Source organism: Panthera pardus, unplaced genomic scaffold (genome assembly GCF_024362965.1).
Source record: "Panthera pardus isolate Hobbes unplaced genomic scaffold, ASM2436296v1 HiC_scaffold_16, whole genome shotgun sequence".
In the NCBI taxonomy this organism is placed as follows: domain Eukaryota; kingdom Metazoa; phylum Chordata; class Mammalia; order Carnivora; family Felidae; genus Panthera; species Panthera pardus.
The window spans coordinates 94,714,776-94,731,197 of NW_026526721.1; the positions used below are offsets into that span (position 1 = coordinate 94,714,776).

Here is a 16,422-nt window from a genome sequence, read left to right on the forward strand (position 1 = left end):
TCTGTTAGTGCTTACAGTCATTACACCTGACAAGTTTTATTAGTTAAAGAGAGTCCTCCAACACAATTACACAACTTACATTCTTACAAAAGCTGCATCATAACTAAGCAAATATTTTGGTCAACAGGAAGACTGTCTCTTCTGCACAAGTAATTTAGAAATAGTTATAATCTCCTAACATACACAGATATCTACCAAAATGACTAGCCCAAATGGATATTTCCAAAGAGGAAATGTCTGTCTATTATATTATCAGCTAAAGAAATTAGTATTTTTGGAAAACTACTGCCAAAATAGATTGTAATCTGTGTGTTTTATAACAGATTCATAACCTGACACAGTTTCTGGAATAAAAAAACAAATAAAAATCAACTCAATGCATCTGTCTTTGTCCAAAATTTCCAAATTTTCAAAACAATTTTGAAAAAAATGCATTTTAGATACTATTACCAAAATACCTATACTGTGTGTGGTTTATACTTCCTTTTATACCTAGCCAATTTCTTCACTCAGTGTTCAAAGTAGATAAAGAGTTTAACTGTGTAATGCTTGGAACTTGGTTTCTAATTATTGACCATTTATATATGACTTAAAGATGCTATAACATCATTCCACTAAAGAAATCTAACAGAGCACCTAGGTTGCATTTTTATGACCACACATGACCACCATGATACAGTAAATAATACAGAACATCTTAATTATTCGGGGCCGTGCAGAATAACTTGTTCTTGAGTCACTGACCAGGTTCCTATAAATTATTAGTAGAGATTAGTGACATTTTTGAAAATGTTTTGAAAATAAGAGAATATTAAAGGCCACTTTTGCAGACAGTCTGTTATTTTATTGCACAGATTTCACTTAAAGAACAAAATGCACCATCAATGTTTGGAGAGTTTGGGGTCTCAGATACTGATACACTATCAGTGTTTACACCCGTAAAGCCAAATTCAACAGCACAATTTATGTTAAACAATATCACTCCAAGATGGCTAACAAAATGAAAATAGAGAATGGGGGAAAGCTTTAAAAATGTGTTAATTTGAAGCACATGCAAGTGTAGGATTAAAAACTACACCGTACAAACCTGGAAACCAAAAACGTTTTGTGGAATGTCAGTCACAGTTATATTCACTTGTACTGTTATTTGTCATATAATTAAAGTCTATTCGGTTCATTTCCTTCATACTGATGAATTGAGAATTTCAGGAAAACCATGGTTATAAAAATGATCAATCTTGAAAAAGTATGTACAGATAAATGTAAAATCACAAACTAAAAAATATCCCCGCCCCTTGCCCTCGACTTACAAAAGGGAAAGTTTCCCATAGAGGAAAGTTCCACAGTCCCCTCCCTCCCCACCCCATGTCCCCAGTTCTATTTTTTTCTATCGCTTATAACTAAATGACCTTGGAGCTGAAGAGGAGGGAGCGAACAGAGAGGCATCTTTATGAAGCTCCCATTGTCATCTGTAACGGTTTGAAAAGTGTCTTTTATTTCTCTCCCCACACCCAACTCAGCAATGTTTGCAAGATATTTAAAATTTAAAGAGAGAGAGGAAAATACATATACATATACATATACATATATATATACATATACACATACACATACATATATGTATATATCCTGGTGAACAATAAAGTTAATGCCCAAGAAAAGAGCTAATAATGGGCAAAACCATGAGAAAAGTGTGTGGGCATTTTCTGAGCTAAAGATTTCTTTTAAGGCAATAAATGGGGAGCAGGGTGTTAAGACTAAAAAATGCCAGACAGGATGCTTTTCTGGACCTTTGGCGTTGGAGCCTGGCAGCGGAGTGGGCTTTCCCCGCCTGTGGCAAGCAAACCGAGGGCCGTGGCCCCAGTATCTGCAGCACCTCCGTGGGCAGGCTAGCAGCCCTCTTATACATGGGCACTCTTGGCATGGGTTGGGGAGCTGGAGCCTGAAGAGTAGTAGAAACGGTTTTCACCAAACGCCTGGGCATCTCCAGCGCAGCAGACGATGACACAGCCACCCACGAGGCACAGGACAGCACCGATCCAGCCTGCATACAGGGAGTAGCCAAAGCTCACGATGGTGGTCTCGCGGTGGGCGCACACAGGAAACCAGATGGTGGCAACCATGGCACAGAGAGCTGGGGAGACATGAGAGGGCTATGACTGGGCACACCCATCACACACCCCGAGCAGCAGACAGGCTTCCCTTCACTCCACATGCACACCCCTCTGGCCTCCAACTAACTCCGGAAAGCTTGATACGCACAGCTCTGCTCCCGTGGCAACCTGAACCTACAAGTTTGCATCTATAGAATCAACCGATCGAAAGCTGTGTCAAACTGCTAGATGCTTATTTTTTCAACTGGTGGCAGAGATGAAAGAACTCCAGTGTAAAAGCCCAGAAATAAATCACTGAGGCCGAAAAATAGGTACTTGTATTTACTTATGTATCTTTACTTCGTGTATCTATACTTATGATTCTTTTATTATGCTTACCTAATTGTATTATAATTATCTCTTTACATGTCTATTTCCCATTCCAAGTTCTGGGTTCCTTGACGGCAGTGGCCATGTCCTACTTATGTTTGTAAAGTCAGTATTTAACCCACTATGAGGCCCATAGTATGTGCTCGGTGTCGACTAGCTGAATGACTGCATCGCCTGAGGTATTCCGAAATGAGAAACACAGTGGTGCCCATTCCATTTATCCACTCTATTTTTTCAATTTGGTCAATTCACATTACAAAGACCCGAAGAAGCCATGTGAATTCTCTTGCTGTGATGAATGTTGTTAGACACCAGTGGAATATCAGCTAAGAGTTTGAGTTTGTGTGATGCTGTTCGCAATCACAAAATCTCAACATACCATAAACAGCACTCAAGGTAAAAGAATTTACCCATCCGAGGATTTTATGGTGTTGGAATTTGTGATGGGTCGCAATGGTAGAATTTTATGGTCTTCCACCAACCAGCCTTTCAGACTTGGTGTAGATTTGAAAGAATAAACTAAGAAATAGCTTCTATATCATTTAGTTCTTCTCTTCCTAAGCAAAGCAGCTAAAAAGGCAGGCAGAAGCCCATAAGAAAGTTAAAAAAATAAATAAATTTAAACCTCTACACCAGCACTGCCAAATACGGCACTCACTAGCTACATGGGCTTTTAAACGTTTTTCATGAGGCCAGTGAGATCAAAAAGCAGAGTTTTGAATTTTAATTAATTAAAAGTTAAATAGTCATATGTGGCTGGTGGCTCATGTGTTGAACAGCACAACTCTAGACAAAGTAACTCCATAACCTCCTTTGGTATCATCTGATTTCTCACAACTACAAGCAGGACAGAAATTTTAGTTGAAGCTTTAAATTGGGAGGATACATTAAAGTCGGCAGATCAAGAAAACAGTAACAATGAGGTTTCCAATCATAAGCCATAATGTTTTCAATAAATTCAAGGCAGAGCACCGCAATGTTTGCTGCCTGCAGTATCCTTGTTACTTTCAACTCAGCAAGCATTTTTGATTTCTACTCACACTGAGTGACTTTCTGACTTACCTCTAGGCCCAAATAGAAGAAATATAATTTCTCTGTACACGTAAGCACTCAATTCTAACAGCCTCGTACATTAGTTCTAAACTGAACTAAAGATTGAAGCCTTACCCATTTTGAAAGATCTCTTAAACTAGCTCACTGCATTTGTGTAACTTGTAACATAACCTCACTCCCCCAAGCTGGGTATAGATACACATAAATAGATGTGATTCCTATCATAAAAATACATAGATCCCAAGTGGAAGTCAGAAGGAAGAAAGTTAATTTGGGGGCTTTGATTGCTCAAATTGACTTTTTAACAGCCTAAATTCACTCCATTAATTATGTACTATTCACATATTTAAGGAGTTGTTATAGATCATCTAAGAAGCTAAAATCTGTCTATATATTAATGTCTTCATTTTTTTCTTAAAAGAGTAAAATCAATCATGCCAGCTTCTGTAATGTTTGTATGAGACACCATGAGAATATGTATTTTCATTCTGTGAATAAAATGTTCTCAAAATGACCAGTGCTGGGACTCCTGGGTGGCTCAGTTGGTTGAGCATCCAACTCTTGATTTTGGCTCAGGTCATGATCTCACAGCTTGTGAGATGGAGCTTCGCATTGGGCTCTGTGTTGACAGCATTGACCTGCTTGGGATTCTCTGTCTCCCACGCTCTCCTCTCCTCCCCCACTCATGCTCTCTTTCAAAATAAATAGATAAACTTATTAAATTAAATTAAATTAAATTAAATTAAATTAAATTAAATTAAATTAAAAAAGAAGAAGACCAGTGTTAATTGTATCTTCCCTTTCCAGCTCAGGACCTCAAACACCTGGTGGGGGTGGGGGTGGGGAAGTCTTTTTCTCTCCTCCTCCAGCCGCACATTCCAAGGGTGGCACTCACGGAGAACAGCTTGGCTACTGTCCTCAGCAAGGCACAGAGAAAGAGAGAAGTCTTCTTCTCTGTCAGGACAAGAAACAGAAACTCTTCTAGAGCATTTCAGCCAGAGAGAACTGCCCTTGGTTCTTCGTGTCAACACATAACCTAGCTACACACCCCTAGACCCCCAAAGGGGGCACTCTCTGCTTGAGCAAAACAGCACCCTAGCAAGTGCTTCCAAACACCCAAGCTTGATTAGAGGGAGAAGGTGGAGAGTGAAAAGATGAATTCCATAGGAAAAAAAATATTTGATTGCCAAACAACTGGTTTGAAAACAGCTTATGGTTCAAATTAGGTATAATATTTTTCAATTACTTCGTATTTATACATACAACACACACACACACACACACACACTCACAAGTATTCCCCACATTTCACGTAAACCTAACTCCAATACAGACTTGATGTAGATTTTATAGAATAAGATAAGAAATTGCCTCTAGGGGCGCCTGGGTGGCGCAGTCGGTTAAGCGTCCGACTTCAGCCAGGTCACGATCTCGCGGTCAGTGAGTTCGAGCCCCGCGTCAGGCTCTGGGCTGATGGCTCGGAGCCTGGAGCCTGTTTCCGATTCTGTGTCTCCCTCTCTCTCTGCCCCTCCCCCGTTCATGCTCTGTCTCTCTCTGTCCCAAAAATAAAAATAAAAAACGTTGAAAAAAAAAATTTAATAAAAAAAAAAAAAAAGAAATTGCCTCTAATTTCATTTAGTTCTTCCCCCTTTCCTAAGCAAAATAATAAGAGTATCTTCACACAGGGAAAGAAATCAGGCTCAATATTCCAAAAATAACCATCAGTCTTGATTTTGATTGCTTTAGGGATTTTATTAGATTTTATTCCAGTGTAATTCACTAGAAAAAGGAAAAATCAGGAACATGTCTAAACATTTAAATAATGAGCCTATCAGGACTGAATGGGTGGGTGAGCGGATGAGAGGTGGTCTCATTTCAAGTCTACTTTCCACTTCAAACACATCAAAACTGACTTCCAAAATCATAAAACCTTAATGTGACTTTAACACACTTAAAGTTACAAACTCATGATTTACCTCATTAAAAATTTCCTCCTTTTATAATCCATGCAAAACAAGGCAGACTAGTGCTAGCGGGGTCTTTATTTCCTAGCAGATAAATGAACTCTGGGTCGGATTCCTGTGGCTCTCAGAGACGAACCACATCAAAACCACTGAAAGATGACAGGCCACCACACAACACGAAGGGAAATGAGAGGTTCAATACAAACAGTGACCTTCAACTGAACTCAGAATGAAGAATGTTTAGAAACTAAAAAAGGAGAATTTACTCAATTTCAGCATCGTTTGAAGGGAAAGGGGAATGTTTTCAGCAGTAAAGTTAAAATGCAAGTTAAAATGCATTACTTAACCAAAAGATGTAAAATATTAATAAAACTGGCAATAATTTGGGGCTGTCTTAATGACACAGAAGGCCTGCTGGATTTATTTCTGTTTGTGTGCACGTGTGCACACACACACAGACACACACACACACACAGAGTTTATAATGGCTCTCCCAATTATTTGGAGAAAAGAAAATGCTTTTCTAAAAAAGTCACAGTTTCCCATAAGGTAAAGAAAAGTGAAGAAAGATAAAGAGAATTTTCATTGCTTTTCTTTGCATGTCATCAGAATGTATTTTTTAAGTAAGTCTCTAATAGAAGAATTTTAACACTCAGATTTTTCAATCTGTTTCTCCTCTTCTACCTTCAAAAGATGCAATAGTTAACTGTACAAGGGGGGCAGGAATAAGTCATTTGGGAGGGAGCAGAAAGTAAAAATTGGGGACATACTTAGCTAAAATAAAAATTAAAAAAAAAAAAAAAAAGGAGGAGGAGGGGGAAGTGGAGGAGAAGGAGAGCAGGGGAGAAGAAAGCTTCACTGTGTAGATTATAGATTCATCCAGACTTGGTCCTCTCACCAGTAGAACTCCTGCTCTTTATAGAATAAATTGTTTGCCTCTTTTGGTAAGTTTCAAATAATGTAATACAATGTGTTCTTTAGTTGACAGAATACAGCCTCATTAAAAGTTAACAATGATCTTGATAGAGCCAAACACAGAAAATAGTTGGAAAAGCAATTTTAGAGCAATGAAATGTAAACACAGCTTTTAATTTCTTTAGGGATTAAATGACACACAGTAATATACGGAGTTAAATAAATGTGAAATTAAATAATATTAGTACATGTGTGTTTGACTTTGAAGGTAACAATTTAGAGACAGAGGGAAAGACTGACAAGGGGGCCCAAAAAGGCAGAAGGGCACCAGATTCATTTCTTCCTTCCTCCAATGAACATCTCTGTTTTCAGGCTTTGTCACTTTCAGAACTAAGAACTGATAGCACTTTTAAGAGCATTATTTCTAGCACCAAGCAATATTTCCATTAAAATCACATAAATTACTCTGAATGATATAAGTAATACTGGAAAAATTCTTCCTTGACATTATATCTGAGATTTGCTTCAAAAAAAAATCTGGGGACTAGAAGAAAAGAAGTACATGGATGAAGCAGATTGGCTGTGACTGAGAATGAGTTTGGGCTCATGGGGGTTCATTATACTATTTTTTCTACTTCTGTGTATGTATGAAATTTTCCACAATAAAAACTATTTCTTAAACTTTCTCCTTTTAAACTTTTTACAATGCAAAGAATGCTGCCTTCTACAATTGATGCTATTATAACATATGATCTAAATAGCAACAAACTTTAGCTTTGTGCCAGTTAACTTAAGGCAACAAGTAATGAGATTTCTAATGAGCTATTGGCTGGAGTCATATTTATTTGTTGTTTCCTTATAATTTGAATCTAGAAAAATTTTACTTTTTATTTTTATCATTTGTCATTCTCTAAATTTTGACATAAGAAAACATAGTTGCCAAAAGACATACTCCTCTCATACTATGGCTTTTATGAAGATTTAATATTTAAAACAAGTCAATGGAATGTTTGACTATATTATTTTTCCTGGCCTGCTTTCAACATTTTTTCCTTTATTTTTCTATTTCACACATCATTATCTTTTTTTTCCCATAACCTTTTTTAAAAGCCAGTCTCATGGTTATTTAATATTTTTTTAATCACAGAATTTAGAGATAGGAGAGACCTCATAAACCAGTTAACTCCTCCAATTTTACCAGTAAGTTCATTTTAAGCCACAACTGTACTAAAGATACCGCAGCCTTCCCACTACCCACATAAAATTTGATTGACATTACAGACTTGTTTGTAGAAAGCTAATGACTTTAGAGGAAGACTTTTTCCATCTATTTGCTTAAGACGCCGGGATTAAGAGCATCACTGTTTACTACACACCCAAGGGAGACCTTTCCTAGGACATCTGATTCTGTGTGCCGGACAAACTCAACCTGTCCCACATTTGCACATGCCTTTTATTTTACAGCAGTTCCATTATTAACTTGTAAGTTTCAAGTTAAAACAACTTTTTTTCCAATACAAATAGGATTCTTGGGGCCATATTTTTAAAAAGGAGAGAAGTTGAGAGGGTCCCACTTAGGGAAGAATATACACTTTCTTTCTGTCCATTCCCTACCTCATCTCCCCAAGAAACACTCAAATCAAGTACTTTCTAAGTTACAATGAGGTGAGAATGAGACCAAATCAGAACTAAGCTTGAGCATTTTCAGTTGGGTAGCTTAACATAGCTTCCTATAACGGAATAAGCAAAAAAACTCCCAACTATTTATTGATCCTTACACTCCAGTTTCTACAAAGTAAACAATGGAAATGTTTCCATTAGACCAGGATGCAACCAACCTAGTGTTTCCAGGAACAGCTCACTGTCTCTCTTGACCAGTGCCATGTGTGGAGATTACCCCACAGAAATGAGACATCAACAAAAGAATACCCACTTCCCTCTGGCTTAGGTCTCTATTTCCTCTAACCAACAACAGCAATTATAATAACAACCATTTGTTGAGCACTTATTATGTGCCAGACGCCAGGCTAAATAACTTGCATACCTCCTTTCACTATTCTTACCAATCTCAGATGAAAGCATTATGGTCTCATTTCATAGAAAGGCTCAGAGACATTAAGTAACTGCCCCAGTTCACACAGCTGGAAAGTGGTAGATTGGAGATTCAGTACCATTGGTCTGGCTCCCAGTGATGAGATAAAGCAGCTCAGGGCATAGGCACTTCCTGCCTTGGCAGGGGCTCTTGAAAAGCTGCAGACTAGGGTCGCCTGGGTGGCTCAGTCGGTTAAGCTACCAACTTCGGCTCAGGTCATGATCTCATGGTTCATGAGTTCTAGCCCCACATCGGGCTCTGTGCTGACAGCTCGGAGCCTGGAGCCTGCTTCAGATTCTGTCTCTGTCTCTCTCTGCTCCTTCCCCACTCATGCTCTGTCTCTCTCTCTCTCTCTCTCTCTCTCTCTCTCTCTCTCAAAAATAAACATTAAAAAGAAAAAAGAAAAGAAAACTACAGATTATGTTCGCCTGGATCCATCCTAGATCTAAGGAGCCTGCTACATCTGGGTCCCATGCCTTCCCCCAAAGCAGGGCTGAATCCTCACAAACTTAAGACAGTTGAGAAGATAAAGCTATTGTACAACAGACATATAATTTTTTTAAGCTTTTGGAAAAATAAAAATTTTCAGGGTCAGGAAGAACTGATTTTAATTAATAGTCCTTACAGTTTCCATACCAAGATTAGCTTTGGTATTGTTTCCAGTTCCCAGGCCCCAAAACCCCGGTGCTGCCTAGTCCCCTTTGGTCAGTGACCACACCTCAGCGGAAGCACCACTGATGACCTCTAGGATCCAGCAGGAGCCCAGCACTGGCTTCTCCGGGGAGAGCAGAGCGTCAGAAGCCAATCCAGAGCAACACAAAGGGAGCCTTCACTCACTCTAGCTCCTCCCACCCACTGCCAACAGGGGAACCGAGGCACCGGGCTCCAAAGAAGACCCAGAGGAGACCAGCCGGTGCCACAACTGAGACAATGAGCATTACATTTCCAGAGCTAGCTTGTTCCTGTCAAAACAACATCCAACCTGAAGGCAAATGGCCATGCACTGAGAAATAAATCCGGCAGGAGCCATGAAAGAGGCGGCAGGTAACACTGGAAATTAAACGCTACAAGAGGGCACAGGGAGGTGTCCTCAGCCCAAACTAATAGTGAGTGGCTGGAAAAGTACAGCCTCTCTGAGAGGGCCAGATCACTCAATGCCCCTCCATCTTTTCACTCAGACAGGAGTCAGGGACTGAGGGACCCACACCACTCCCCACCCCACCTCACGCTCCTCTCTGTGATTCTGTCCCCATACACCAACCAACCCACTTGAAAAACGTAAAGAAAAGCTTTAATTCAGCTAGGAAGTTTCAAACAACTGGTTGCCTTTGGTTTTTTAATAACCCTTGCTATTCAGCTGGACGATTCAGTTGGTTTTAGAGTTTATTTAAATACCAATTTGTCTGTATGTACTTGCTTTTATATCTTTATTTTCCAACAAGGCTGGGTTTTGTTTGTTTGTTTATCTGTTTGTTTGTTTTCAGTACCTCCTTATTGAAAACTCCACATTCCTGCATTATCTGAAAGCCCTGGGGAATTTCACAGCCAAAAATATCTTAGTGGATATTCGGTGACTCTCAGATGGAAGGCCAGAATTTCTAAAAATGAACACCTAATACAACAGGCCCACCTTTTGGCTCTGGCACCCTCAGAGATAGAGAGAGCCCTGTGGGACTTCTGTAAGAATATGCGGAAAGCAACCATGGTGCCTGCCAAAGATGACAAGGGTTTCCACCTGGATTCCGCAAACCAATTTACCTGTAGAGCTTTGGTCTAACTGTTGGAAAGAGAATTCGAATGTAAAGATCTGACTTCCAAAAAGCACTGTAAAGAGGACCTTGTGAGTTACATGAGTCACATGATACTGATTGTGTGTTCCATGGGGCACTCCATCACAAATTCTTTGTGGCTGGACCCAAAATGTCCATGCCCAGATTCTTCTCTGGAAATGACAGTGGCCCTCTGGCCTTTTTGCTCCTGTTACCCACCCCTCCCCCCTACACACACACACACACACACACACACACACACACACACACACAGTTGTGTGTACAAGCCCCTCCTCTGAATTTTCTGTGGCTTCACAAGCCCCTGAAAACCTCCATCCCTTTGCAGTCTTGGGAAATGGCATCCCTACCTCTCATGTCCCCTTCCCTCACCAATATCACTGTGTGTGACCATTACTAAGTGGCATTGACCCGCATAGAACCCTGACCCTTACCTTTAAGCACATGGTCTGATACCAGTTTGGGGATGGGAATTCCTTGTCTCAGGAATACCTGACTTCGTGTATAACCCATATGCAGAGCAGTTGCTGCTCACCGATGTATCAGTGCACTCTGCAACAAGAGCTGCTGTTCTTAAAATTCATGTCTTCTATTAGGGTTTAGAATGTGCTGATGGAATTAGCACTCAAGAAAAAAGTAGAGAGAAATGAAGTCACTCAAGAGAGCAGAGCTAGAAGGACCCTCCCTAGGTTGTTAAATCAAGCCCTCTGTGGGCAAGCACAACAAGGAAAACTGAATGGGCACGTGCCATTTCCTAGGCCTGGGCTGTGCCCCCTCCCCACCCTCCACCCCCCGCAATCTAAGATCTCACCACCTTCTCTTCAACTCTCATCACTGGGATCCTCTGCTCTGGGAAACTCCTCCAGTCGTGCTTAGGTTCCTTCCTATGTGTGTGCACAATCTGTGTACCTTCTTTAGATGAGCACATGCCACACTCCATGAAAATATCCAAGTGCACTCCAAGCAGAGACTACCTTCTTCCCCAGGGTCCCCAATGCCAACCGTGATGCCTGGCACTCCGCAGATGCCCAGTGAATCTTTACTGTATAAAAGACTGAATCATCACTAGTGATCTACCACCCTCAACATCTTGCTTTTCCCTTGCCCTCCTTTCTCTACTCTTTCCTTATAGGTTAACTGAAGTTTTCGATCGTGGCTACAAGTAAGAATCACCTGGAAGCTTTCCAAAAATATCTTTGCTTGGTCTGATGCCAAGTAATTCTGACTCAGTTGACCTGCTATGGGATCCGGGCAAAGGTATTCCCAAAGAAAAGATTCCACTGTGTTACTCTTCTGTCGCTTGGTCTCTCTCTTAAGTATACCCTCAAAATCCTTTTTACCTTTTGGTTTTAAATTTATTTTCATGCCTAGTGACCCCCACAGACATTACACATCTGTCTGCATAAACGACGCAGGAAACATAAAGGGATACACATTGTGGGGATCTTTTCCTGGGTGGATTCACTTGGCTTCCTTTTACATGCTCTTGAACTCAATGAAGCAGCAGCAAGATCTGAGATTCATCAGACTCACTTGGAGTTGGGGTGCTATATAGAAAGCTGTCTTACCTAGCAGAATGAGCATAACGCCAGCCAGCTGGGCTCGCCTGTACTTGGCTACACCAGGCTCATGGCCCATTCGGATGCAGGGGAGAACCGTCAGCAGCAGGAGAATGGCCGGCAGACCCAGGACTGAAGCTGCGATCATCAGGGCTCGGCAAGCCTGCACATAGCCTGGACACAAGAGAGCACACAGAGGGGTTAGACCGTGGGTCTCCCTGACCCCTGAACCCTGGCTCAAGGGAATTCAGCACCATCTGCCTTCCTCTCGTCCCATTCCAGGACTTAGAATGTGGTAAATGTTATCTAAGATCACTTCACATGTTCAGTTTTTAAAGTGACTCCATGACACGAAAGGGAGGTTGGAGGCTGGAGATACTGGATGGAGAGCTCTAGGCTAGACCACTGGTCTAAGCCTTCAGGATGAAGAGGCCAAGAGTCCAACTACACTGTTGCATCACCTTATGAAAAATTCAGATTAAAACTCAAATCTTCCAAGATGCCTTCTGTGAGGGTCTATGTTGACTCCAGCCTGCTGCTGATACACTCTACCTGTGTGACCTTGGGCAAGTTACTGAACTGTTATGTCTTGACACTCTCCGCATCTATAAAGTAAAAATATAATAGTACCTATATCTCTCTAAAAGAATTCAACCAAGATTAAATTAGTTAATTCATACAGTGCTTACAACAGTGCCTAGCGCATACTAAGTATTCCAAAAAGATTAGCTATTATTACCAGTGTTATTACTCTGTGTCAGTGCAATCATTTTATACTAGGTATATTCGGCGATTTTGTCCTAACCATGTGCTTTTAATTCAAGTTGTACATAGCGTGTGGCCCTAACTAAACTAAGACTCAGGCTTCCTCTCTTGACATCTCCCCAGAGACTGCTGTGCTCACGAATCCTGACCCCTATTGACTGATGGTCAGACTCCATCTCCTGCCTCACCCACAGTCTCCTGGGCATGCTTCCACAACGGTCTGGTATCCGCTCTAAAGGCATCTCTCTGGCCCCAAAGATTCCTAGAGGGCAGACTCCTGCTTTGGTCTTCATGGAGTTAACACAGTGCCCCCAGCAGATGACGTAAACATACAATTATGAATTAAGGAATAAGAAGCTGAATGATAGGGGAGCCTGGATAGCTCAGTCGGTTAAGCGTCCGACTTCAGCTCAGGTCATGATCTTGCAGTTCAAGAGTTCGAGCCCCCCATCGGGCTCTATGCTGACAGCTCAGTGCCTGGAGCCTGCTTTGGATTCCCTCTCTCCCTCTCTCTCTACCCCTCCCCCACTCATGTTCTCTCTCTCCCTCCCTCTCTCTCTCTCTCTCCAAATAAAAATAAACATTAAAAATTAAAAAAAAAAGAAGTTGAATAAGAGTGGAGCAAACCCAATTGAACGTTATGCTGTCAAATAAAATGCCAGGTAACAATTTCATTAAGAAACAGATTACAATATGTGCAAATTTATGTAAAATAAATCTGACAAGATACTAGCAGAATATGGCAGACTTCAATGTATTGTTTCTCATTAAAACACTCTCCCTTCTCCAAAAATAAAGGAGGGGGTTGTACTTATTACTCTTCCTTTTTCACTCAGAGGAAATTAAGCTAGTGGCTGCGGGTGGGAGGGTGGGTAGAGTTAAAGGCAAAGCCAAAAATGAGCCCTGATTTCTGCCTCCACACACTCCACACGACTCTCATACCAAGACGCAACTGCAACACTGTCTCTTAGCAAGACCTAGCTATTTTACCAGAATTCAGACTCCACAAGGGTACTCTTCCAGTCATTACCCACCTCAGCTTCTTCAAAATTAAGGGTAACTCAACTATTGACTTTATTGACTTGAAGACCCCCCCAAAGAGGAGCCACAGGATTCTGAAACAGGATCTCTGACGGAAGTCCTACGCCCCTGCAGCTTATAGGAGAGCAGGGTGAACACAACGGAGACGGTCAACTAGCAACTGAGGTTCTGAAATTCATAGTGCAGGCTATCCATGTGCTAGATGCCAAGGCCATGTCTAAAAAAACAAAAGATGGACACTGAGATCTGTTCCTGTCCCCACCCAGGTGTGAGGGAGGGGGACAGCAGGAAGGATTAGGCCCTCCCTAAAATGTACTCCATCTGTAGGATGGAACATGGTCTGTTCTCCGAAAATAAACCACTTGGCTCTGAATGCTCAGTAAACTTAATTTCAGGGGAAAGAAGGAAAGAGTGATTTTATGCTTCAATCAGATTCCTACAAATACCATGCCCAGCTTTTTGAAAAAAATTATAGCTACAATTTGTGAAACCTACACTACATCAAAGGAGGTTTACATTTCTCATATCTAATCCCCAAAACAACTCTGTAAGATAGGTGGTTGGTTTGATTTTACTTTTTAAAGGAAGACATTTGGGATTCACAGACATTAGTGAATTGTCCTAAATTACCCAGGTTATGAGCACTGGATCCCGGAGTCTGACCCAGGTCTACCAAGGCCACCATTAAGTGAAGGTAAGTGAAGATCTGGGTTCCCCCCATCTCTGTCATTCTGAAAGTTCAAAACGGAAAAGAAGAAAGTACATTGTGTGCACCAGCCCTGTTCCCCGGATTTCCTGATGCAGGAGAGGATGGAAAGAGAGTAGGACGCCATCTTTATCTTTGAGGAATTTAAAATGTGTAGGAAAACTTGATTCACAATGAACAAAAATGTCAAAATGTGCCCTGATGGAAACAAGAGTCAAATACCAGGGCAGCAAGGAGGAAGGGGGGATTGATTCCAACCACAAGGACTGGGAAATAGGAGGCACTTTGGGGTAGGTTTAAAGGGGGAGCAGAGTCTCTAGGGAGCTAAAGGCTCACCCAGGAGATGGCACAAAGCCAAAGGCTCCCAAACTGGTCTTGAGACCAAGTTGCCCCGCTGGTTAAGGATAGGCCTTTAAATGGGCACCATCCTCAAAGACTAGCGGGGACAGAAGGCAATCCTTAAGGGGAGCCCACGACCTCGCCAATCACCCAACCACCCACTGGCTCGAGGTTTACATCTGAATTGAAACTGTTGCCCAGAATTTTTCAGTGCCCACCACCCCCTCCGAACCCGACCCCTGCTGGCATCGAAGGAGTTGGGAGGCTAGATAATTCTTCCCTTGTCTCCCGCAGCTGGAGGGGAGCGAGCGACCGATGGTGGCGCGCCTTCTCGCCAGGTGAGCGGGGGGGGGCCCCCCTGGGGACGACAGCTCTTCCCTAGTGGACATGAGAGGTGCAGAGGCAGGGAGGGGAATCCCCGCAGGCCCGCGGACCGACGCCCCCACTGCGGGGGCAAGGGGTGGGGGGAGTAACACAGGCCCCCCGGACCTAAGGGAACCGACCTGGCAGAGCTAGGAGGTCCGGGACTTGTGGCCAGTCTCACAAAGACGAAAGACCGGGTAACTCGGCCTACTCCTGTTGGGATCGCTGGAATGCTAGGGTTTCTCTCCTCCTCGCCTCTGCGGGTGGAGTCTAACGCCCGAGGGAAGAGGCCCCCGGGGGGAGGGGGGGGTGGGCGGGTGGAGGGAAGTACAGTACTTCTGAACCACTGACGGTGGGAGCCTGAGGCAGGTGGGTGACCGTCAGTCGTTAACATGGACAGAGTTCCAACTAGGTGTCTGCGTCTCAGTTTATTAACTTCTCAGGGTGACTCGGCCAGTGGCTACCACTATCATCCCAAATTCCGGATAAGAAAACTGAGGCTGAGAGAGGCTAAATTCAGGACTGCCTAATCTCTCTACAAGGTGGGACTGGAAGTATCAAAATGTGCGCTAAGGTCTTCAAGGCCTTGAAACGTTTCTGTGAACGCCATCTAATGCGCCCATCCCGGGTCTGCCCCGACGATAAGGGCTAGGAGCAGCCGCTCGAGAGGTGGGGTCCTTACCCGGCAGGATGAGGATGTCCACCAGGGGCTTGCAGTGGTACAGCCCCGTGGCCATGACGCAGTCTGCCCACAGCCCCTTGGAGCCCAGTTCGTCCAGCTTGCGGCAGGTGGGGATGGTGTAGCCGCAGGTCACCACCCAGTCGTTGGTGGACGTGGTGACGATGATGCCGATCCAACCCACGAAGCTCGTGACGAAGCCCACTACCTGCAGGCACGTGGCCACCATGGTGGCCACCTTGGCGTCTGCGGGCCTCGCCCCTCACCAGCTGTGCCTGCGCCTGGGACTGGACCGCACCTGCCGCGGTCCTCTCGCGCGCGCCCTCGAGAGCCGCTGACCGGCGACGGGCGGACGTGCGACGCTGGAAGCGGCGGCAGGCAAAGAGAGGCCGCGAGCCCAGCTCCGACGGCGCGACGGGCGCACGGCGGCGGGGACAGCGGCGCGGCTGGGCAGTGCGCCCCCGCCCCCCTCTTTAAACCCCGTAGACCCGGCTGGCGAGCGCCAATCGGCGACGGCCCGGGTGGAGCCAGCCAATCGCGGGGCGGGGCCCGGAGTTGGGGGGTGGGGAGGGGGAGCAGGGTCAGAGAGGGGGCGATGTGGCCTCTGCACCCAGCCCGGCGTCGCGGGTCCAGGTTAGAAAGTAAAATAATCCGTTCCAGGTCCAAGAAGTGGAGA

General features: G+C 43.5%; 1 protein-coding gene across 1 annotated transcript; it reads right to left on the minus strand.

Moving 5' to 3' along the window:
- Positions 1-822: 822 nt before the first annotated feature.
- Positions 823-16,208, minus strand: CLDN11 (claudin 11). The gene is made up of 3 exons (XM_019440560.2): positions 15,750-16,208; positions 11,863-12,027; positions 823-2,134 (listed from the first exon to the last, which is right to left on the minus strand). Exons 1-3 carry the CDS (start codon positions 15,973-15,975, stop codon positions 1,902-1,904), a joined length of 624 nt encoding a protein of 207 aa, XP_019296105.1. The 5' UTR covers positions 15,976-16,208; the 3' UTR covers positions 823-1,901.
- Between the last annotated feature and the right edge of the window lie 214 nt (positions 16,209-16,422).